Genomic DNA, 25229 nt, shown 5'->3' on the forward strand with positions numbered 1-25229 from the left:
ATCCATACTGTATATCCTACACGAAAAACTAACTGAAAGTAGGTCACAAACTTAAATGTAAAACCTAAAACTAAAAAATTCCTACAAGAGAATATGAAATAATCTTTGTTGGCTTTGCTCAGGCTATGTCATAAAAATTTAAACAAGCTGCTCTTCAAAAGTTAGCCAGGAGAATGTAAAGACAAATCAGAATGGAAGAAGTATCTGCAAAGCCTCTGTATGAAAAAGGACTTCAACAAACCTTCAAAACTCAATAGTAACAGTCCAATTTAAAAAATGTACAAAAATCTGAACACACTTCATCAAACATGGTAAAATGGCAAATAAGCACAAAAAAAATGTTCATAATATCACTAATCATGAGGTAAGTGCAAGGTAAACTCACAATGAGATACCATCTCATACCTATTAGCATGGCTAAAATTAAAAAGCCTGACCACACCAAGTGTTAGCAAGGCTGTGAAGAAACTAGAACTCGTATGTATTCATGTTACAAATATGAAATAGTACACTTTGAACAGCTTGATTTCTTAAGAAGACAGACTATACCACTACACAATTCACTCACCCCTCTCCTAGGTATTTACTCAGTGGAAATGAAAACATAAGTCCATAAAAAACTTGTACACAAATGCCCATAGTTTTAGCTGTAAGAGGCAAATAACAGCAACAAGTAAAATGTCCATAAATAGGTGCCTGGAAAACGAGCTGTGTTATATCCATACGATACACAAATGGACTACTCAGCAATAAAGAATTATTGACACATCCAACAATATGGATGAATCTCAAAATAATTATGCTATGTAAAAGAGGCCAGAATCCTACAAAAGTACATACTACATAATTCCATTTATACTTAACTCTACAAAACACTAATCAATAGTAACGGCAGATCACTGGTTGCCTGGAGAGGGAAGGATGTGGGGATAAGAAGTGTGGAATCTTCTACCTAAAAGGTACACAAGAAATTTATTAGAGGGATGTTATATTCATTATCTTATTATAATGGTTTCACAGATGTATACATACGTGAAAGCGTATCAATGCATGTTAAATATGTACAGCTTATTGTTATGTCAGTCGTCTTCGATAAAGCTTTTAAAAATCAGCATTGAATTTTTAAGTTTGGATAAAACTTCCAAAGCATTATATTGTGCCAAGGAAAAATTAAGAAATGATTCTAATTATAGTAAAAATCAGAGATCAACAAAATAAGACCACAGGCCAAATCCAGCCATGCCAATTCTTTTATGAATTAAGAAATCATAGACTACTTTCCCTACCACAAGCATTAGTTACAAAAAAAACCCACATGACCTTAAAGCAAAAAGTATTTAGTATGTGTCACTGTACAAAAAAAGTTTGCTGACCTCTGCTATAAATCAACAAGAGATCACAAAATAAATGAGTGGCTTGGTAATAGAGTAATTTTAAAATGCAAAGAGTAATTTTAAAATGCAAAGATCAATATGGTAATAGAACCAAGAAGGCTTTCATGAAAGCATAATTAACGTTGAATCTCCCTTACCATAAAACATGCCCACACATCTTTTGAACTTCGGGCACAGAAGCATATAATGAATGTAAAAGATAAAGATAAATGGAGTTAACATATTAAAATCTCCTTTCCCATATACACTTAACACTTTCTACTAAAGAAAATCTTACCTAATCTGTTCAGTCTGTACAATTCCTTCTTTGTGACCCTCCAAACGAGCAGCCAATCTCTCTTTATCAAGGCGCACACACTCTTCATCCTGAAAATAACCACTGGTTAATATTTTAAATTTTTATTTAACTTTTAGAACAATAACAAATTACATGTTCCTTACATAAGTTCCTGCCTATGACATTCCAAGCAACACTGGTCTTTAAGATTACTTTTAGTTAAAGAAAACAGTAATACATACCTGTTGGATCACATAAGAGAACTGATTAAAAAGCTTACCAAAGAACTTCAGCAACTTTTTTCTACAATTAAATATTCTTCTCCTAATGTATCATAGCTACTTTCATTCATAAAGTATTATGCCACTTTCTTCAGGAAGGTTTATTCCTAAATAAATTCCTTTTCTTCAGGAAGGTTTATTACTAAATTTTATGAAAAGCTTTCATCAGTCAAAAATTTCATTTTGGAGATAGTTTTGTGCATCTGTTGCCCCAGGTCCTGAATCCACCAGATTTTTGATGACCAAAGTGAAACTTGAATGGTTTTCAAAGCATGTTCCTTAGAACATCAGGCATTTCCTACAAAGTGCCCCATGGGCCACTTCTCTGAATTCAACTTTGGTAGCTCAGCTTTTCCCTAACCTATATGTTAGATTTCAGATAAAATTCAGTCTGAAAAGCAGTGAAAAACAAAACTTGATCTAGTTCAATGGCCACATTCAACAAATGAGAAAAACTAAGAATCAGAGTATCTATGGCTAACAAAATATGATATTGTATAAAAAGAATCAGTATATTCAATGTTGTGCTCCATCCAATTCAGGCTCTAATTAGCCTATCATTTAAACAGACATTTTGCTGACATAAATGCAAAGACAGTATTTTAGCAAATTCCATTAAATTTTAGCCATGTGTAGTGAAGGTATAATACAAATCATTCAAATTCCTTAGGAAACTACTGATTTTAAAGCCAAATGCAGCCTAGATTTTAATCAGATCAGAATCTTTGCCCTCAAGGATTTCTCTCTCCTAGCATAATGTCTTGCAGGTTCCCAATATATATCTGCTGAACTAAAAACTGTTTATGTAACACAGCTGTTTATGTAACTCATTTTAACTCTATAAATACTCCGGAAAGAATTTTATTATACTATTTCTTGCTGATTTCTCAAGTAAATGGTATCTTAGCAAATTAGTATTTTCTGACATGTTCAATTTATTTCAAATAATTAAACTGTAAATTCTGGTTTTTCCTCTCAAATAGTATCTCTAAACTCATACATTCTGTTCACAGTGGGTCACAACCTTCTTTCATACAAAGAGCTGGTGAAAACTTCCACTTTACTGCTGCAAAATTTGTAGTCAGTATATATAGTAGAATGGCTGAAAGCCAGATTGTCTAGGTTCTAATCCTGGCTCCATGAACCTCAACAAGTAATTTAGTCTCTCTGAGGGGTTTGCTTACTGATGACATGTATAGTACTGCCAACTTCAGGAGGTTGTGGTTGAGAATTACGTGAGTTAATATAAAGTATGCAAAACATCACCCAGAACAGAGGAAAAACATGAGTTAATTATCATTATTATCATTAACTAAAAAACATCAAGTCCATGTCTCAGAGTATGCTTATAAAATTACATTGTTTTAAAATTAAAATTGTATGGTTTTAGCATCAAATTCTATCAGTGATTCTACAGAACATACTAACAACTCTGCCATTTAACAGTTTTTTATCTTTAAGAATGCTTTACTATTTATGTAAGAAAGCAAAACGTAAAACTATTTGATTTTTATAGAAGTGTGAAAGGAAAAGACTTATGTTTTCTAGTAATGTTAACATTAGTGATGACTACTAGTGTTATTTTTATATTGTTAATTGATACCTGGACCAGTTCAATCATTTCTCAGATTTTAAGTGTACCTCTAGTAGATAATCTTCCATTTTCAGGGAATTTTATATGTAACTGATCTGGGGCTTATTAAAATTTTTAAATAAACAGTCTCATAATCATTTAATTAAAATTTCTAAGGCTCAACTTTCTTATGCAATACCCTAGCTGTTCAATGCCTTTTCCTTCTAAAGGCAACTGCATTTCTTATACAGCTTCTATTTCATGTGCACTATCCTTATTTGCCAACATTAGCATTCCACTTGCTGGCTATAAAACATTATAAAAAACACGCAACCTAATACATCAGTATTTTTTTTTAAAGATTGTATTTATTTATCTGAGAGAAGGCATGTGTGCAAGCAGGGGGAGGGGCAGAAGGAGAAAATCTCAAGCAGACTCCAGCTGAGTGCAGGACCCTGAGATCATGACCTGAGATGAAACCAAGAGGAGGATGCTCAACTGACTGAGCCACTCAGATACCCCCTGATATACTTTAGTATTTTGAGAAATAACTATAATAAGCACTTCATGTTCACCATCTTAAGACTGAAGCAAATTGGGACCCTAGGTGGCTCAGTGGCTGAGCGCTTGCCTTTGGCTCAGGTTGTGGTCCTGGGGTCCCAGGATCGAGTCCCATTATCAGGCTCCCCCCATGGAGCCTGCCTTTCTCCCTGCCTATGTCTCTGCCTCTTGAGAATAAATAAATAAAATCTTTAAAAAAAAAAAAAAAGAATGAAGCAAATTCTCACACCATCTTATTCCAGGGGTAGGCAAACTACAACCCAAAGATGGGCTCAGTTTGTTTTTTAAAATTTTACTGGAATACAGCCTTGCCAGTTCACTTCTGTACTGCCTATGCTTGTTTCTGCACTACAATAACAAAGTGGAAGAGTTGGACAGACACTAAATGGCCCAAAAAGCCTAAAATATTTACTATCTTACCTTTTATACTAGTTTTCCAACTCATGACCCAGCCTAACACTTTCATCAATAGTATAAAAGAAAATAAAGTGATTTGTCTATCACATAGATTGTATGTAAGAGATCTTAAAGTATAGTTCAAATTACTATTAATCAAACATTCACTGTACTACAAGTTTTCCAGGAAAAAAGCTCCTAGGATTACTATGAAAAAGAATTCTTATCTATACACAAACCCAATTTTGTAATACTACAAATCGCATTTATTTTTTTTTTATTTTTTTATTTTTTTACAAATCACATTTAAAATAAAGTCCCATTACCTCAATGCGTGGTTTCTTTGCTTCTGCTAAAACTTCATCTGCAGCTCGTTTCACTTTAAGAAAAAAAAAGTAAATAAATATATAGTACTGGAATAAGTTTTTGAAAAGTTCAATATAAATATATGACAAAACGTACCTTGGGTAGATCGCTGAAGACCTATTTCTAGAGGGGCACTTCTATCTATGCTTGCTGATGTTGCTGAAGATTTAAAAAGATTTATGTGAGAAGACCAATATTTGAACACATATACTTGACATTATTATAAGTGAAATACTCAGTATCTGTTATTTCTTACTTTATATACAGTGATTTCCCAGGAAAAAAAAGTTGTTAAGTAGTCTTGTAAAAACATTTTATTATAAAGATCAATCTGTATTTAAAAGTTGTAAAAGAACAAAATATTTTTAATAATCTAGCTTCCAAATTATTGTGATAAATTGAAATCAACTGGTCACTTCAAAGAACGTATACTCCAATGTTACTTACCTACCACACATGCACATGAAATGTATCTAAACATAAATACATAAATATATATTTATAAAGAAAAAGGCTTTAAGTTAGCGTTCACCTTAAAAATCACAATTTTTAATTACAATTGTTTAAAAAATTGATTTTAATTAAATCATTTAATTTCTGAATGTTTCAAAATAATGAAATTAACAAAAGGGTGTATGTACTAGTCCCCATCTAGGTAGTTCTCACCACCCTGCATAACTATTTAATGATTAACGATCTCTTGTGTATCTTTCTAGAGTTTCTTTTTGTAGATACAAGAAATATATTATACTTTTATTTTTCCCTTTTTAACATAAAAGACAGCATATTATACACACTGTACTGAATCTTTTTTTAACCTCACAAGAGAGCTCTAACACATCAGTATGTACAGCATTCTTCAACTTTTTAAAAATATATATAGTATTTACTGTCTGGATTATACTGTATTTAACTAGTTTTCCCTATCTACTCACAAGCAGTTCAATTTTATTGGTTTTTGCCACTACAATGACACAATGAATAGTTTTGTGTGTGTGCATGCATTTACGTATATATATATATAAAATGCTTCATGGATTTTCAAATATACCTCTGGTATAAAGTCCCAGATCCAGTATTTCTGGGTTGATTTTTGTAACAAGAAATACTGCCAAATGTCTTCAGTGGGTGTTTTATCAGTTGACATTATACCTAAAGATATATTCAGGTATCTATTTCCTCAGAGACTCACTAGAGTATATTATTAAACTGCTAAATTTTTATCAAGGCAAAATAAGTGCTATCTGTATAGTTCCAATTTGTAATTATCTTACAAGTGAAATAAGCATTTTTCGTATGATTTCATCACCTTTTCTTTGAATTGTATGACTATAATACATTGGGTTGTTGGTCTTTTATGCATGTATTTCTAGGACCACTTCATATTATCAGTGAGACGGGTCCTTTCACTGTGATATGAGTTGAAGTATTTTTTTCCCCAGCTTGTCAGGGTTTTTATACAGAACGTTTTCATTTTTATCAACCTATCACTTGAATAATCCTATTTTTCCCCCACTGATTTGACCTCTGTGTCAAATTTACATAATTTAATACTTAACAGATAAAAAAATCATTCTATCAGTTTATTCACATTTTAAAAATTACTGTGGCTTTAAGTTCTAAACTCTAGAATACTTAGTATTTTCTCATTGCTCTTCTCTAAACTTCTATGACACTTACTTCTACCAAATGGATTTTAGAATCATCATGTCTTGGTTCCAACTCCTCCCTCAAGAAAAACTGTATAGAGACTTTAATTGGGATAATGTTAAATATAAAATCTATGTTATGAAAAAAAAATAAAAATAAAAAAATAAAATGTATGTTATGAACTGATATCTTTAAGCTATTACATCTTGTATAAGAGCACGGAATGTCTTAAGATTTGCTCAACTTTTTCATTAAACCATGAAATCAACAATTTGTTTTAAAAGTAGCAAAGTAGGGATCCCTGGGTGGCGCAGCGGTTTGGCGCCTGCCTTTGGCCCAGGGCGCGATCCTGGAGACCCGGGATCGAATCCCACGTCGGGCTCCCGGTGCATGGAGCCTGCTTCTCCTTCTGCCTGTGTCTCTGCCTCTCTCTCTCTCTCTGTGACTATCATAAATAAATAAAAATTAAAAAAAAAAAAAAAAAGTAGCAAAGTAGGGTAGCCCAGGTGGCTCAGCGGTTTAGCGCTGCCTTCAACCCAGGGCGTGATCCTGGAGACCTGGGATTGAGCCCCACATCAGACTCCCTGCATGGAGCCTGCTTCTCCCTCTGCTTGTGTCTCTGCCTCTGTCTCTCATGAATAAATAAAATCTTTTAAAAAAATAAATAAAATAAAAGTAGCAAAGTAACATACTTGATGACTAAACTTATTTGTCCTATAGAAACTACAAGAAATGATGTGGATAAATAAATGGCAACTTTTTTTTATGGATTCTGAAAAGAAAAACAATTTATTTGCCTCTCTCCCACTACCCAGCCTATTTGTCATGCTTACTTGAGATGCTTAAAAATAAAGGATCCTTGGGACACCTGGGTGGCTCTGTGGGTGTCTGCCTTTGCCTCAGGGTATGATCCTGGAGTCCCAGGATGGAATCCCAATCAGGCTCCCTGCAATGGAGCCTGCTTCTCCCTCTGCCTGTGTCTCTGCCTCTCTCTCTCTCTCTCATAAATAAATAAAATCTTAAAAAAAAAAAAATCTATTTCTACCAAGTACACCATGATTTAAAAAAAAAAAAGCCTTTGCCTATCCTCAATTCCATCCTCCTCATAGAAGAATTAGAATGCCTCCTCAGTCCTCCAACCTTCTTTTATTAGTCTATCTTATACAATGGTAAAAATGTTCAGAGGAATTTTGCATTTTGTATAGCACCAAGTACAATGCCTTTAAGAATAACCTGTCAGTTGGGCATCCGACTCTTAGTTTCAGCTCATGTCATGATCACAGGGTCATGAAATGGAGTCCCATGTTGGGCTCCGCAATCAGCAGGGAATTTGCTGAAGATTCTCTCTCTGCCCCTCCGCGCGCTCGTACTCACACGCACTTTCTTTCAAATAAATAAATCAATCTAAAAAAAGAATAACCACTCAGTAACTGTTTGCTGAATGTTTAGTGAGGACAGTACAGAAAGACAACTCTTTTTGAATTACGATTTTTATTTGAGAGAGATAGCAAGAGAGAAAGCACAAATGGGGAGGAGAGGGAGAAGCAGGCTCTCCACTGAGCAGGGAGCCCCATGGGGGACCAGGACCCTGAGATCATGACTCAAGCTGAAGGCAGCCACTCAAACTGAGCCACCCAAGTGCCCCCAGAAACACAACTCTTGATGATGGTCTTTCCATTATGCAAGATACTCTGGGCAAATCAATCTTACTGTTAAACCCATAGCACACAGTATGTGATAAGACAGCTATTCATGACTTAAAGGTAGTAAATTCTACCCCAAGGAAGTTTAAAACCAAACAGTCTTAGATTATATTGATTTATTTATATTACATTAATTTATTCATATCTATCAAATTCTATTACATATATCAATTTATTATATCGATTCATATTTTTTTAGACAGCAAATTAATAATTACTCATTTATACAGGTAAGCACCTACTATTGATTACTGTTCTAAATGCTGGGTATTTAACAATTGTCTGCTTCCTTAGAGTTTACCCTCTAACGGGGCAGACTATATAGAAGTAAACAAATCTGTAATTTCAAGTCAATATAAGGGATTTGATAAAAAATAAATCAGGAAGATACTGTATGGGCATATGTGGGAAAACAATGCTATTTTATATTTTAGAGGGCTAAGTTCTTTTTGACAGAAGTTTTAAGCATAAATATGAATGAGATTCTAAGAAATAAGACATGAGACAATGTAGAGAAATAGAACTGAACACAGAGAAAACAGCGAGTACAAGGGTTCAAAAAGTTAGGATAGGGTAGCCCAGATGTCTCAGCGGTTTAGTGCAGGCTTCAGCCCTGGGCCGGATCCTGGAGACCCGGGATAGAGTCCACGTCAGGCTCCCTACATGGAGCCTGCTTCTCCCTCTGCCTGTATCTCTGCGCCCCTCTCTCTCTCTCTCTGTCTCTCATGAATAAATAAAATCTTAAAAAAAAAAAAAAAAGTTAGGATAATTAAAAGAATCAGTAAGACTGAGCTGCTATGAGCAAAGAAAGGTTGGAAGAAGATGAGGCCACAGAGATTCAGGCAGAAGCAAGATCACATAGATCAGAATAGGATAAAGAATGTGAGCTTTATTCTAAGTGTGATGGGAAGCCATAGAATGGGCTGGAGCAGGTAAGTGACACAATCAAGTTTATATATGTTTTCAAAAACAGGTCACTCTAATAGGTCAGCAAAGATTATACCAGAAAATACAAAGTAGGGACCTATAAGACCTATGCAAGTCTAAAGGAAAGGATGGGACAGGGTGGGAACAGAGTGGTTAAGAAATTGTCATACTTTTAAAGCTAAAGAAAAGGATTTGTTCATGAAATCGAAATAATCAAAGATTTCTCCACGGTTTTTGGCCTAAACAACTACATGAATGGGATAGCATTTACTGAGATGGGAACACTGGGAGACCAGATCTGCTATTTTAGTTTTGTCTGAGGGAGAATGGAAGGAGGGAATCAACATTCTATTTCAGATATGATGAATTTCATATACCTATTAAATATCCAAAGGAAGATGTGGACAGTGAATTTATAATTTGGAACTTAGGAATAGGTCAGTGTTGAAGATAAGAGAGTTATGCAAAATAAAATGAGAAATGGACAGTGAACACAAATAGAATTAAAAGAGTCTGGTGCCCCAAATGCCAAGTGAAGAAAAGTGTAGTAGTCAACAGTATCAAATGCAGTTAAGAGGTCAAGCAAGATATGGATAAGAAACACCAAAGGAAATGGTAACCCTAAAGTCCGTGTTGACCTTACAACAGTAATTTCAGTGAGATGATGAGTAGGAAAGCCAGATTGGCGTGAATTCAGGAGAGAAGCAGTGGTGTTAAGCAACTGTTAACAAAGAATTTTGCAATAAAAAGGAGAAGACAAATTCAACAGTAGATACTAGGAATGTGGGGTCAAAAATTGTTTTTAAATAAGAGATCTTACAGTACGCATTTCAAAGGGAATGATGCAGAGAAAAGGAGAAAGATGATGATGCAAGAGAAAAGCAACAATTTACAAAGGCAAAATCTTTGAAAGTGTGAGAGGAAATGGAATCTATATAGACAGAGAAGTGGTAATTGACCGTAGGAGGGAAAATAGTGCACTGACCGTAACAGAAAAGAATGGAGAGCATATGCACACCTATGCTTCTAGTAGGTTAATTTTTTTAGTGGAGATACAAATTCTCTTCTCGTTGCTTTTTATTTCACAGAGGAGGGAAAGAAGCAATGGCTATTTAAGAGTGAGAGCAACTTAGAAATTACTCACATGCTTCACCATTGAGATATCCAAGTAGATCTTTTCGGTCAGGTCTTCTAACCACAGGAATATTTTCAGTCTGAGGTCAAAATTTTAAATTAGTTATCAAATCAACAACAAGTATAAGAAACATAATAAAGACAAACATTGTATACTGCCTGAATTTTATTCCAACGTATCTCAGTAACATTTATTTAGGACTTCATCTTTAGGGAACTAGGCTAAAAAAACCTAGTAAAAGTCCTAAAAAATTTTAAGAATATTAATTTTTAATAACTTCATTTTGAAATTCAAATAAGATATATAAAAGATAACCATCAAAAATGAAACAATGACTCATCCTTCTTCAAAAAATCAATTCCAGTCTTTTTTGTTCCCTTGGCTTAAGTATTTTTTAATTTTACTCATGATACTTTTCACATTTTAAGCAATTATCTTTTTAGTCCTATTGCCTGCTCATTTTATAGATTTCCAAGTACATTCTCGCCTCAAACACAAAAGAGACTTCCTCAAAATATTCTACTTGGACTGTGAAATATACTAACTTAGCCATTAAATTAAGTTTTCATAAAAAAAAAAAAAATAAATAAATTAAGTTTTCATAATTAACAATAGATATGTGTTATTTAAGCATGAAAAAACTTAGGACATAATATAGGACAACATTAATGGTGGTTTTTTACTTTCCACATTACACATTTCTTTTTTATCCTTGAATGTACACAAATTCTGTAAGGAAGGGGAAAAGATTAAAAAAATTAAATCTGGAAAATATATCTATTTTGGTAAAATGGATAATTTTCCTTTAATCTCCTACACTAGCACCGGTCCGACTCTGGCGTCTTTGCTGAGGGCCACATTGAGCTGCGAGGTGCTGCAGGGGTGTCCTTAGAGTCAGCACCATGGCAGAAGACATCAAGTCCAAAATCAAGAACTACCAGACTGCCCCTTTTGACAGCCGCTTCCCCAACCAGACCCAGACTAGGAACTGCTGGCAGAACTACCTGGATTTCCACCGCTGTGAGAAGGCAATGACTGCTAAAGGGGGTGATGTCTCCGTGTGTGAATGGTACCGGCGAGTGTACAAGTCCCTCTGCCCCATATCCTGGGTGTCGGCCTGGGATGACCGCAGGGGAGAAGGCACATTTCCTGGGAAGATCTGAACTGGCTCCACCCACCTCTCCTCTGTCCTCCATCCTTCTCCCAGGGTGGTGAAGGGGGACCTGGGTACATGGTGATCCCCACCCTGGGATCCTGAATCATGGCTTAACTAATAATAAATACTAGTTGGAAAAGTGAAAAAAAAAAAAAAATCTCCTACACTAGCAGTTTTGTAAAGAGGTATACAACACAAATAAAACTGTATACTTTAGTCACCAAGTCATCTTGGGGCCATGAATTCAACGAATCCACTAGTTATCACAATCTCTCATATCATTTTTATAATGTAAACAAATAACTGAGTACAGGAATGACTGGTGGCTGCCAAGATTATATAATTAAAATCCCTCTGTCACTTTATATAACAACAATGAAGCAACAAGTATTCTTTGGCTAATTATCGCATACTGACTACTGATTAGATTTCACCACACCAAACATTATGCACACTCTCCCTGATGTTAGAAATAAACTATATTTATATTTAGTCACTTAAAATTAACCTTTTTTTTTTTTTTTTAAAGGGCAGGCTAATTTTTAATTTCTGCTAGGAGTATAAAATTTAGGAGCCAACAGATTTGTGTGTGCTTGTTTTTAAAAACTAGTCTACTTGAAGTATATCATAAATAGTTAAAAGATTTGAATTAATTTTCTTTAAATTACTGTTTCTAAGTCTGATAACATACTCCACCATTTGGTTACTAATGAATCATGTCTATATAATAAAGCCAACTGAGAAAGAGAGAAGTCCTACTCACTCTAAAATAGGAGCTATGGGTCAGGAAAACTTATTTCAGAAATGGCCTGCTCACAAGAAAGAGCAAATAACACAAAAGAGAAAAAAACTACATTTATAGAACTCTAGAATTACAGAATTCTGCCCTTTCAATCTGTGACGTATTTAAGAAAAACAAAAGACTTAAATACCATGTGAAGAAGGTTCCTAAGTTTCACAGTAACAATTACAGCCATCAGTTGCATGCTACTATCATTTCCCAATATAATCTCGAAATCTAAACCAAGTATCTGGATCATCTTTATTACCACAAAATGAATGAACGTAGCCAACAAAATATTCTAACTACTGCCTAATTCAGTTTTTAAAAGATTTAAGATGAGGTAACACAAGTTTATAGAGATGCTGTTATTTTTATCCCACTATTTCCCAAATCCCAAGTAGTTTCAAACTGTATTTTTTCTAGGCGTATTAGATGCTGAATATTTCCTACTCAGAAAAACAGTGGTCAAATACTAAGATGCTGAAAGCAAGCAAAACTGAAAACAAATGAGTTTATCAATAACGTATAAAGGGTTTATTAAACTGATTAAAAATTTAATTTTAAAGTTGTCTATTAATCTTATTTTTGATGCCCCCAAAAAAGTTTTCTTGAGATTAACCTACAGTTCTAAATATCAAGAGTCCTTCCACAGGCTTATGAATTTCTAAAAACATTCCTACAAATGCCTTCAAAATTTCTGTTCTTGTAAACAGTGTCCACTTTTTACATGAAAGTCACAGATTTAAAAATCTGCATAAATCACAGTCATCTAATTTTGACCCTCCAGTAGCCTTTCATACAAACCTTTTTTCTTTTGATTTGAAACCCATGAGGGAAGTGATCCATGCCAAATAATACCTACCACCAAAAAAACAAAAACCCAAAAAAGTTTTAAAATACATTTTACTTACGGCTGCACGTCGGACATAAACAGGATGAGAAAGGTGCACATTATTAAGTAGAAACAAGATAGAATCCAATGTGTAGTACTCTCTGGGTTGGCCTTCTTTTCCAGTCCTGAAGTAATTAAAACAAAATTTTCCCTCAATTTTAATTCAACTCTTTGGACTTAATTATACACATGAATTTATCTATATTTGCTTTGTTACCCAAGAAAGGATTTAACATGGCTAACAAAAATACCCATAAAAGTATGAAATTTAATAAGTGGAAATGTCATTAAAGCAAAAGAACTCAAAGAAGACAGAACAAGAAGCAAGAAGGAAAGCATACCATATTCACATTCTAAGGTACTTTTTAGAATTTGGCCCAAATTTGGTTCTATCTGGCCTTTGTCAACAGAGAGAGAAACCTTATCAGTTATAGACTGGAAAGAAGCCACAAGAGAAAACAAACTGATGAGGAGAAGGACAACTATTACCAATGCTAAACTTACAAGAAATTTATCCTATGTCTCCTAAGTAAATACTGCTATAAACAACATCCTTAACAACACTCTTACAGTAAACACAACTATGAATTTCAGAGGTGTAATTCTTATGACATCCCTCAAAAATTTAACCAATAGTGTAAAATCATAATGAATTGTGATAAAACAATGCAGTTTATAGGGGCAAGCTTTTTTAATAAAATCACATAATGCTATCTGTTCAACAGTATTCATGTCCAATCTCACCCTTCCTATGTAGATTCTCCTCACCTAAAAAACATCATTATTTAAAGTCATCTGAATACAGCCCAAAATAATCAGCCCCAAACTACAATTCTAGCCTGCATTTCCACTTCTTTAAACTGACATCTTTCAAACCATATTATCACTACCAATTACTGTACAATGAAATATAACATACAGATAACCAGTTTATTTTAATGATATAGAAGAGCAAAGTCACAATGTACTGCCTGCAAGAAGGGATTAACTATTGTTTACAGTTATGAAGTTGGATGTATGTACACACGCATACAGAGATGAACTTAAACGAAACGAAAATACATTTATTGGGGTGATTCACTGTTGTTAAAGCTTGAAGTCACTCTAAGCAGTTCCTTTTCACTACTGGCTTCATCGGACTATCGAGAAACATTTCCCTTCCAGCTCACAGGCTGTTGAGCGTACAGTTCTTCAAGACCTACCCCATCATGTCGTCCTCAAGTTCTTCACCCATTCTTTAAAGCTTACTCATTTGTTCATGAAAAATGTGTAGCACGTCTACATCCCAAACACACTTCCATGAAACCTTTTCTAACACCCCAAGCTAGAAGTGGTTACTCTCTTAAGGACCAGAGCGCATTTCTCACCAACTTATCTGTTTTATCTCATCTCCTCTTAAGTTAACCTCCTTTGAGTCAGGAATCAAGGTGCTAAGAATTTTCTCTATTTCTCGGATGGAACTGCCCTACACCATTACTACTTCTTAACCACGAGGGAAAAAACAAACAAACAGTTAAAATCCCCATGAAATGCGATTGTCTGCGTAAATTCTTTTCAAAGGACAAAACGCAGGGAACTCAGAATGATGTCACTGCATCCACATGTCATAAAGCTAATCAAACCATAAGCCCTCCAGGCCAAAAAACTAGCAACCAACAAACTACATCTTCCCTAGCTTCTCATCCACTCTTCTTCCTTCATAAAAGCCCAAGGTTCCCCCATTCAATCAAGCCAAACGGGCATGGAGGTTCTGGCCCGAGGTTCCAACCACTCGAGTGAAGTACCAACGACAGAAACACCACTACAAAGGTCCCGCACGATAATCGCACCTATTTCTAGATAATGTTGCCTCACGACTTGATATTCAGAAAACCCGGCACGGATCAACATTCTCAAAACGTCGCTCTTCGGGGCACAGTTCCTAAAACCCCACGCCACCCTCGGGCTCTCCCCGAGACCTCTAAGGCCCCCTCCATTTCGCCCGGCAACTTTCTCCCTGAGGAAACTCCTGCCTTCCGCCCCCCAAGAGGGGCTGTGAGGACTCTTCCCGAGTGACCCGATCTTTTTTCCCGTTCTGACTTCACATACTCGGTTCTCTTTGCTCTTCGTGAGGGAAGGAATTACGGAAGGGAAAGAAACAGACCAGGAGCTGCAAGGGGCAGCAGGGATACTTACAACCACACACGGCAGCCTCCGAGAGAAAGGAAAAAAAAAAAAGAAACAACCAAACTGAAGAACACAACGCAGCAAGGCGTCCCCAGGACCGGACGGTGTGCCCCTTTCTGCACCTACACACGTTGCTAACACTCGACCACTCACCGGCAAAAATGAACCAGAAAACTCAGAAACTCCCAAGCTCCCTTTCCCTGTGGCGTCCCAAACACTGAAACAAATGGACCCGTCCAGGCGCACCTCCTCCTGTTCCCTCCTCACCTAAAAGTACAACTTCTTTTCCAGTGAGAAACTTTTACCCAGAGACCCGTTTTTTTTTTTTCTTTTCCTCCATCCCCAAAGGGAATCGGGGGGAGGGGTTAGGAGAGAGGTCGCCTGGGGGCGCCCCCCTCTGCCGGCCCTCCCCAGGCCACAGCCGTGCCGGACCTACCCCCAAACTACATAGTTGGTCTTCACGTTCTTGGGCCACGAGAACTCGCCGAAGATCACTTCGTCTCCCTTGACCACAATCTCCTTCTTCTGGATGTTGTACTGTCGCAGGACGCTGAGCACGTCCGCCATCTTCCCCCCCCCTCGCCGCCGCCGGGCCCGGGCGAAGCCGCCGCCGCCGCGCCTGCCTCCTTCCTCCCCAGTCGCCTCGCCCTCTTCCTCCGCCGCCGCCGCCGCCGCCGCCGCGAACCAACAGCAGCCGCAGAAGCAGCCGTCCTCGCCTACGACAGCGGCTGGGGCAGCAGACACCCAGGCCGCCGAGGACCCCGCGCTTGAAGGCAAGGCCCCGCCGCCGGCTGCCCGCGGAGAACGCCTGACTGCGCGCCGCCAGCGCCGCACGGCCGCCGCCAGGGGGAGCCGCCGCCGCCAGGAGCACGCCCCTCCCAGACTCCCACTCGGCACCGGGCCGAATCCCGGCCCGAAGCTCCGAGCGCAGGGACACCGCGCCCACGCACGGCGCACGTACGGCGAAGGCTGCCGGCGCACGCGCACGCGCACGCGCACGCGCACGAACACGCCCCTCGCCCCTCGCCGCGCGCACGCGGCCAGCGACAGGTGCGCGCGCACCTGCAAGGAAGCCGCGTGCTGCTGTGCCTGGGCGCGCGCTGGGCGGTCGCCGACCCACCTGGGCTCTCGGCTCGTTCCTTTGGAAGGGATGGAGCTTCGCGGATTTGCAGAGCCCTAGGGTCACCTTGCCAACCAAATGAGACCCATTAAGTGGCCTCCAGGTCTTAGTGATCAGATGAGCCCCTTTAGAAGGGTGAGGAGGCTTGGGGGGCGGGGGGCACTTTGCTTGGGGGAGCGTTGGTTTGGCCTTAGTGTATTCATTCGCAGAGTGGGGAAGACCTAGCCCGGGCGAGATCAGCCCCAGTCACCTGTGTCTCTTAGCTGCTGTTTGACCTTGGCCAGGATACGTTGTCACAGCATTAATTGGCTACTGGAGAAAAGGGGTTAGCATGAGAATAAGATGAAAGAAAGCATCTAGCAAATCATCAAAATAACATAAATGTTGGATCTTCCACTTCGTTTCCTTAGATGATGACTTTTTCCAACCTGGCCCTTTCTCCTGCCAGCCTCAAAGCGGTATGTTTAAATGGCTCTGTTCAGAGACCCTAAGGAAAAACTTACAAAACAGACTCCAACCTGTCAGAATTTGAACACTTTCGAATTACTTGATTTTTTTTTTATTGGCACTCAAATGGCCATGCTGGAATCAATTAAATAAATTCAATATATTGAGCCCTTTATACCTTAAACCTTAAACACCAAACATATGGGGCCCTTATTTTTTTTTTTTTATTATTCCCTTTACTAGAGCCGAAGGGGGGGGGGGGGGAGAAGGCAACTTCTTTATTGTCATAACCAAAATCTTGACATGCTTTCAAAGGGATCCACTTTTGTTATGTGCACTATAGAGGAATATAGAAGGGTGTGGTTCACTTCTTATACTATATATAACCATTTTGCAAATTAATCTGAAAAATTGTGTCTATTCTGCTAGTGATCCTATCTCTGTGGTATTTTCCTGGAATTCACTGCATAAACAAATACTATAAAGAAGTTACTACTCTCTAGTCTCCCACACTGTCTACTCTATTCATAATTCTGTCAGAGCACCCAGTACCACTTGACAGCCCTTATTTACTTGCCTGCCTCTTTCTGCAAAACTAAAAGACAGTAGACCAGTGTTGTCATATCCTAGTGTCTACCATGTTGTTTGGCACATTATTGGCTCCTAGGAAATGTTAAATTAATAAATGGATAGATGAGTTCAGCAAACTCAAGATTTGATGGATAAGAGGGTCAATAATAGTTCCCTCACGTGATACTTAATTTTATTTCATACACAAACAATGATTGTTCTAGTCCAATCAGGCTGCTATAAGAGAATACCATACTGAGGGGTGGGGGGGCTTATAAATAATAGAAACTTTTTTCTCATAGTTGCAGAGGCAAGGAAATCCAAGGTCAGGATGCCAGCAGATTTCGTTGTCTGGTAAGAGGCTGCTTTCTGGTTCATAGACCTGTCTTCATATTGCATACTCACATAATGGAAGAAAAAGGGAGCTCTCTGGAGTCCTTTTTTTTTTTATAAGGTTCTATCACCTTCTAGAGGCCTTGTTCCTAATACCATCATCTTGGGGTCAGGATTTCAACATATGAAGGGGAGGTAGGTGAGCACAAAATAGTCAGTCTATTACAATGACCAGATAGTCTCTTAGGATAAATTGTGGGTTTGAAGGTAGTGATTCTTAAACTCAGTGTAATGAGATACGACATTAGTAATTTGTTGCTTATAACAAATGTGTAGATCATTTATTTTTTATTTAAATCTTATGCAATTACCTTACTAGTATTAATTCAATAATGTTGGTGCCAAAACACAATAAAAGGTGAGATTAGTACTAGAGCTGAAAACCTAGAAACTAAACTAGAAAAAAATTGGAAGATCAGTCTTCTTTGTCTTGGGTGAAAGCTGACCACGTCGCCAGTCATCAGTGCCTGAAGAATTCATAACAATTCTTAGTTTGAATTCTCGTGATAGAGTAAATGTCTAGCAATCGGGAGAAAGTGGTACATCTTTTTATCTTTTTTAAAGATTTTGTTTATTTGAGAGAGAAAGCACAGCAGGAAGGAGGGACAGAGGGAGAGGGAGAAGCAAACTCCCCGTTGAGCAGGGAGCCGGACATGGGCTCCATCCCAGGACCCCGGGATTATGACCTGAGCCAAAGGCAGACGCTTAACCAACTGAGCCACTCAGGCCCCCTAATGGTATATCTTTTTGGTTGAAAACCATGGATGAGAGATCATCACCTTAGAGTTTTGCCACTATGCCCACTGTTAACTATACCTGCCTGATAAAATCCTTTCCATTAATGTTCAAGTACAGTTATATTCTGATACCTTTTCCAGATGACTAAATCTCCAGGTTTTAAACTAAGAAGGGCATGTTTAAATAGGTATTTTGGAAATGCAGCTTGAACTTTTTAATGATAATTTTGGAGGTACCATAAATCACTTACAGTATTTATCCATCTTAGTTTGTAATGGGTAGAATCTAGGATTAGAAGTAATTACAAATGCAAAGGGTGGGGGCTAATTGTTAACTCACGAACAGGTAATCTATGGGCTTCAGAGTATAACTCTTATTGCCACCAAGGCCAATGGCAAGAGTAATAAGCCATGAAAGTTCAAAATTTTCTGAGAGCCTTGCTAATTTTGAATTTAGGATTCCATTAATTCTATATTTTCCCTAAAGTTTGTGGAAGATAAGGATGCAGAGCCATGAAACACTTCTGCTCAATCCTGAGAATAAATATGCAACCTGAACATATTCATAGCTTATTACTAAAGGAATTTGGCAGTGTTCAGAGGGACATCAAGGCTTTGGCTTCTGTACCAGTTCCCATGTTTACAGTCTTGCTGGATTATGTCTTGGGCTGATAAGATGCACACTGGAAATATTCTCAGCAATACCTTTGTAATTACCCCACTAATGTTGGTTCCATATCATCATCAATTTATCTCTGCTATTTTGTTTAATATCATGAGGCATTCTGATCCACCTTTAAAATTGCCTTTTCCTTAAATAATAGCAAAACACCTAAAAGTTTTTAATTTGTCCATTTTAGAGGTTACTGTAGAGGTTTAGGGATTCTGTTTTCAAAAGATTCCAAGGTCATGGGATAATTTACATATTATCATACCTTATACACACACACACACACATATACACATTAATGCTTGAAGATTAGGATTTTATGATGATGAAGAGCACATATTATTTAAGCTTATCATTTTTGAAATACAGAAAACACTGTATATGTGCATATACATATATATAAATTTCTGTTATATGCATGTATGTATACCTTTTATCAGCTGGCAGATTTAGGTAACAGAAATTAGGTATCTGAACTAATTTAACTCTGGGAGAGCCTTATATTTTAAGGGTAAATTTGAATATTTGATAGCATAGCCCTCTTGACAGTTTTTAATTATTTTTATTCAGGAACCATCAACAAACAGAATTAAATCAGACACATCCAGGAGAGTTTCAGGGGTGTGTGTTATGGTTCATTTCCTAACTGAGATAAGCAATGATTAGATTTTCCTTCTTTTGGTAAAGGAAAGACATCACTGGACTTAGTGTTATAGTCATGGGTAGCGCTGCGTCAGGGAAATGAGAGTATTTTATTGGAGGTTAGGCAACTGCCTGAGAAATGATGGGTGATTTTTGTCAATGAAACAGTCTGAGTAGATTAGGGAACAGTTAGGTTTAGTGGAGACCCTAGAACAGGTAACGGAAGCTTTCCCATGTTTTGCTGTGGTTTGTTACAGCTCTTAGGACAGGTATACTTTGGCAACTGCACCTAATAAAAGACTGAAATAAGTAATACATTTCCAAAGAGTCTGTACTTTTATTGCTTATTCAGACTTTTCATGAACAAAAGAGAAAGAAATTTTGAATCTAGGATCCTGGGTACAAATATTCTGAGAGACTTCTTTCCACTTGAAAAGTATACAATCATAGAAAAATATTTTTATTTTTTTTAAAGGTTTTATTTATTTATTTACCAGAATGAGAGCACAGGCAAGAGGAGCAGGAGAGGGAGAAGCAGGCTGCCTGCTGAGCAAGGAGATTGATGTGGGGCTCCATCCCAGGACCCTGGGATCATGACCTGGACACTCAACCAACTGAGCTACCCAGGCGCCCCAGAAAAATATTTTTGTTAACACATTTTGTTTATATATAATTAACCTAAGAAGATGAACCTCATTTTGCATTGTCAATCTTTCCCTAACTTTTTTTTTTTTTTTTTTTTTTATGATAGTCACACACAGAGAGAGGCAGAGACACAGGCAGAGGGAGAAGCAGGCTCCATGCACCAGGAGCCTGACGTGGGATTTGATCCTGGGTCTCCAGGATCGTGCCCTGGGCCAAAGGCAGGCGCTAAACCGCTGCGCCACCCAGGGATCCCTTTTCCCTAACTTTTACAAACAATAATTCCTCATAATAATTTTTTAAAACTTGAAGAATTCTGGAAAAACCTAATTTTGTTTATTGGCCTTTCATGTGTAAAGGAGCAATTCTTTTTGTTTCCTAATGGCCATTTGGGGAGCCTTGATAAGAGTTTAGGCATTATTCTCAATCTGGGGCCTAAATTGAGAAAAAGAAAAATTAAAAATAGTTATTAAAGCAAACAAGAATTCTCTAAGTATTTTTTTAATGTACCTTTTTAAAAGATTTTATTTACTTATTTGAGAGAGAGAGAGAGCACAAACAGGGGCAGGAAGGGGAGAAAGAGAAGAAGAGGGAGAAGCTGACTCCCTCTGAGCAGGGAACCCATTGCTGTACTAGATCCCAGGACCCTGGGATCATGACCTGAGTGGAAGGCAGACACTTAATGGACTGAGCCACCCAGGTATCCAAGAATTTTCTAAGTAATTAAAGACAGGAAATATCTATAAGCAACATTGTAAAAACACACCAATAGACAACTATGGTGTTAAGAGCTGAATTTTTTCAAAAGTAAAGAGGAGTCTTTGCAGAATGGTTTAAGAACACATGATAAAGCACTAAGAATTAACAAATATTTTGGTGATAAAAAGGAACATCTAGTAATTTGAGCACAGATTAACTGAATCTTCTTACAGATTATATTCTAACAGATTATATTCAAATTTATATTCTAACTTTACTCTTTTTATACATTATTCACATAACTTATCAATATAAGATTTATAAATATACCTTTAGGGGTGCCTGGGTGGTTTAGTTAAGTGTCTGCCTTCAGCTCAGGTTGTGATCCTGAGGTCCTGAGATTAAGCCCCAAATCGGGCTCACTGCTCACCAGGGAGCCTGCTTCTCCCTCTCCTCTCCTCTCATGCTCTCTCTCCTCACTATCTCTGTCTCTCTCTCTCTCTCAAATAAATAAATAAAATCTTAAAAAATAATAACAAATAAATAAATATACCTTTATGTATGTGTATATTTAGGCACAAATGAATATATAAATATACAAATAATTAACATATTTGAAGGATTTTTAAAATATTTTATTTATTTATTTAAGAGAGAGCTAAAGAGGGGAGGAGCAGAGGAAGAGGGACAGCCTGATGTGAGGCTCGATCCAACAACCCTGAGACCATGACCTGATCCAAAATCAAGAGTTGGACCCTTAAATGACTGAGCCACCCAGGTGCCCCAATATTTGAAATTTTTAACAGTAGCCTTAAAATATGTATGTTATTGTGTATAGTACATATGTATATATATATATATATTTTAAGATATATATAGATATTTACTTCAAAAAAAATGGAAAAAGAAAAGCTTCAAAACCAGACTGTGTTGCCCTGTTGAGAATGTCTAATGTATATTTAAAGTATTGGAAAGCTGGCATTTTTACCGGCTTTTTATTTTACTAGGACATACTGATTGTAATTGTAAAACAAAATTAGGAAACAGAGGGGCTGGTGGAAGCCAGAAGAGAGAGAGAAGGGCCACTGGCAGGGGCACAGAACAATGAGCAGGTGCTTTGGGAGTAAGGCTGTAGGAGATGAAGGTCACTGGTCTCAATTCTGGGGTGGATGTCTGGCCAACCATCTGGTGTCCAAGGGGAGGCAGGATTTGAGAAGAGGGCCTCCCTAGGCCTCCAAACAAATCTCTAGCTTGCCCTCCCAATGGATATGCTTTCCAAATCCACACAGTCCCAGGAGGATTCGCTTTCAGATGTGTAGTAACAATACAGGAAGCCTAAGACAATAGCACCTGTGATGGGCAAAATCCAGTGTGACCAGCAACATTTGATGGGGCATCTTTGGAAAGGTCCTTGCTACCACTTTCAGGTTTGAGGTCATTTGGATGCACATCACCAATATAGTACGGCTTGGGCATTTCTCTGGCATCAAAGCAGTGGCCTACATCTTCAACACTTTCACTTGCATCTGCACCAGCTTGTTCCAGCAGAACCTCTTCTCCTCTAGGTTGTCTGACCAATAGATTGTGACAGAAGTGGTGCCGTGCAAGTTTTGAAGTTCAGACCTCAAGAGACCTTGAGTTTCCATCTTTACCACATGAGAACACTACCCTGACAGAGATCAAGATGTATACATAATATTAAATTTAACACCTTGATAAGCGGTAATACCTCTCTTTTTTAAAGATTTATTTATTTTTTAGAGAGAGCAAGAGTATGAGCAAATGGAGGAAGGAGGGGTAGAGAGAGAGAGAATCCTGAAGCAGACTCCCTGCAGAGCCCCGATGCAATGCAGGGCTTTATCCCAGGACCCTAAGATGATGACCTGAGCTAAAATCAAGAATTGGCAGCTTAACTGACTGAGCTACCCAGGTGCCCCTAATAATACCTTTTTTAGTAAACAGAAAATTGTATCTATTGTTTGCCATACATTCTTGTATTTCTGTGTAATTATTGTCATCCAGTGTAGTCAACCAATCATATTATCATTCTTAACCAGAGTAACCATCTTCTTTTTATTTTTAAAGCCAGTCTTCTAATAATTTTGTAGTTCTAAATTAAGTCCATAGTAACCTGAGAGAGAAGACAACAGGCACTTAAAAAAATGCACAAGGATTTATGGCATTTTAAAAACTTTTATATGATTATATGGGGATGGGGTGCATGAATGGCTCAGCTGGTTAAGCATCCAACTCTTGATTTTGGCTCAGGTCATGATCTCAGGATCATGAGATTAAGCCTGATGATTGAGCCCTACATTGGGCTTTGTACTGAGCATGGAGCCTGCTTAAGATTCTCTCTCTGCGGGGATCCCTGGGTGGCTCAGCGGTTTAAGGGCCTGCCTTCTGCCCAGGGCGTGATGCTGGAGACCCAGGATCGAGTCCCACATCGGGCCCCCGGCTTAGAGCCTGCTTCTCCCTCTCTCTCTCTCTCTGTGTCTTTCATGAATAAACAAATAAAGCCTTTAAAAAAAAAAAAATTCTCTCTCTGCTTCTGATCTTACCCCCAGCTTGTGCACACATACACACATAAAAATAATCTTTATATGATTATATAAATTTTTAAAAAATTTTCCTAAATTTGAGTACAGTTGATGCACAAGGCTACATTAGTTTCAGGAAAGTAACCATCTTTTTTTGGTCTTCTCTGATGTTTTTCAGAAGACCAAAAAAAAAAAAAAATCAATAATGGCTTAGCTATTTTTTTCTCCATAAGTGTGCATTTTATATCACAATTTTAAGGTAGTAAAAATAAGCACAGAGACATATGTAATATAACCCAGAGACATTTGTGTATTTTGTTAATCTATTGCCATTCTAAGAAATAAGAATAAAAGATTATGTTTAGTAGCCAATTTTTTAAATCTAATTTTTACTTAGAAATTGCCCAGGCATCAAAAGATTAGTTAACAATTTGTCTAAATTCTTAAAATTAGTTAAGGATCTGGAATTTACAATTTTAGCTAACACATTAAATCCTTATTATTTGTAGTATTATAAAAATTCATAAAATTTAACCTTTGAAAAGATATCGGTTATTGTCATTTCATTTAGGATATATATACATATATATATTTTTAAAGATTTTATTTATTCATGAGAGACAGAGAAAGAGAGAGAGAGACACAGGCAGAGGGAGAAGCAGGCTCCACGCAGGGAGCCTGACGTGGGACTCGATCCCGGGTCCCCAGGATCACACCCTGGGCCGAAGACGGCGCTAAACTGCTAAGCCACCGGGGCTTCCCGGTAATATATATTTTATTTAAATATATATTCATATATTTTATATATTTACATATATGTACACAACTGTATATGTAATTTTAGTCATGATATAGAAATAATGATAATTTATTTAACTTATAAAACCAACATAAGAAATTTAGGAAGTTTAAATTATAAAAAATTTAACCCTCTTCCTGTACAAAATATTGTGTTGACATTATTATTGTTTTAAGAGTTTATTTATTCATTCATGAGAGACACAGAGAAGAGAGAGGCAAAGACATAGGCAGAGGGAGAAGCAGGCTCCATCCAGGGAGCCCGACGTGGGACTCGATCCCAGGTCTCCAGGATCACACCCCAGGCTGACGGCGGCGCTAAACAGCTAAGCCACTGGGGCTGCCCTGACATTATTTTTATACAGTAATTAAATGTAAAAACTCTGAATTATATCAAAAGCTCTTATTTTGAAACTAACTAAAGCTTTGTCATTTTATATTGTAACTATGTAACAAGGGCTATTCAGTAAATATGCTTTTCAGGGTTCACAAAATAAGCACTAAGAATTTGACAACTTTTTTCTTTCAGATGTTTTACTTTATCTGGACTAGCTATTTCTAGAATGAGCACATTATAACTAAATGTTTCTGTTTGTTTATTTGTTTGATCCATCAGTTAATCTTTACATTTTCCAAGAGAGAGAAAAACAGAACAAAATGTTAAGGAGCCAGATTCAGACAAATATGAAGTTGCTACTGTAAAATATAAG

General features: G+C 37.4%; 2 protein-coding genes and 1 pseudogene across 4 annotated transcripts in view; 2 read left to right on the forward strand and 1 right to left on the reverse strand.

Annotated features, from left to right (window-relative positions):
* Window positions 1-15851, reverse strand: part of CDC73 (cell division cycle 73) — a 188605-nt gene extending 172754 nt beyond the window's left edge. For 2 of the 3 annotated variants that reach the window (XR_012001792.1, XM_025991343.2), the window contains exons 1-6: window positions 15698-15828; window positions 13115-13220; window positions 10273-10342; window positions 4945-5007; window positions 4809-4861; window positions 1672-1760 (exon numbers count right to left, since the gene is read on the reverse strand). Coding sequence is in view for 2 of the 3 variants with exons in the window: in XM_025991343.2 (XP_025847128.1) it covers window positions 1672-1760; window positions 4809-4861; window positions 4945-5007; window positions 10273-10342; window positions 13115-13220; window positions 15698-15828 (512 nt within the window). In the remaining variant the exon portion in view is untranslated. Of the gene's footprint in view, window positions 1-1671; window positions 1761-4808; window positions 4862-4944; window positions 5008-10272; window positions 10343-13114; window positions 13221-15697 lie in introns of all 3 variants that reach the window. The other variant, XM_025991342.2, reaches the window with a different exon arrangement.
* LOC112914357 (cytochrome c oxidase subunit 6B1 pseudogene) lies at window positions 11073-11564 on the forward strand (annotated as a pseudogene).
* On the forward strand, window positions 15791-17754 carry LOC140599074 (uncharacterized). The gene is made up of 2 exons (XM_072759482.1): window positions 15791-16516; window positions 17701-17754. Exon 1 carries the CDS (start codon window positions 15791-15793, stop codon window positions 16439-16441), a length of 651 nt encoding a protein of 216 aa, XP_072615583.1. The 3' UTR covers window positions 16442-16516; window positions 17701-17754.
* The last annotated feature ends 7475 nt before the right edge of the window (window positions 17755-25229 follow it).

The sequence above is a fragment of the Vulpes vulpes genome, chromosome 5, assembly GCF_048418805.1.
Source record: "Vulpes vulpes isolate BD-2025 chromosome 5, VulVul3, whole genome shotgun sequence".
In the NCBI taxonomy this organism is placed as follows: domain Eukaryota; kingdom Metazoa; phylum Chordata; class Mammalia; order Carnivora; family Canidae; genus Vulpes; species Vulpes vulpes.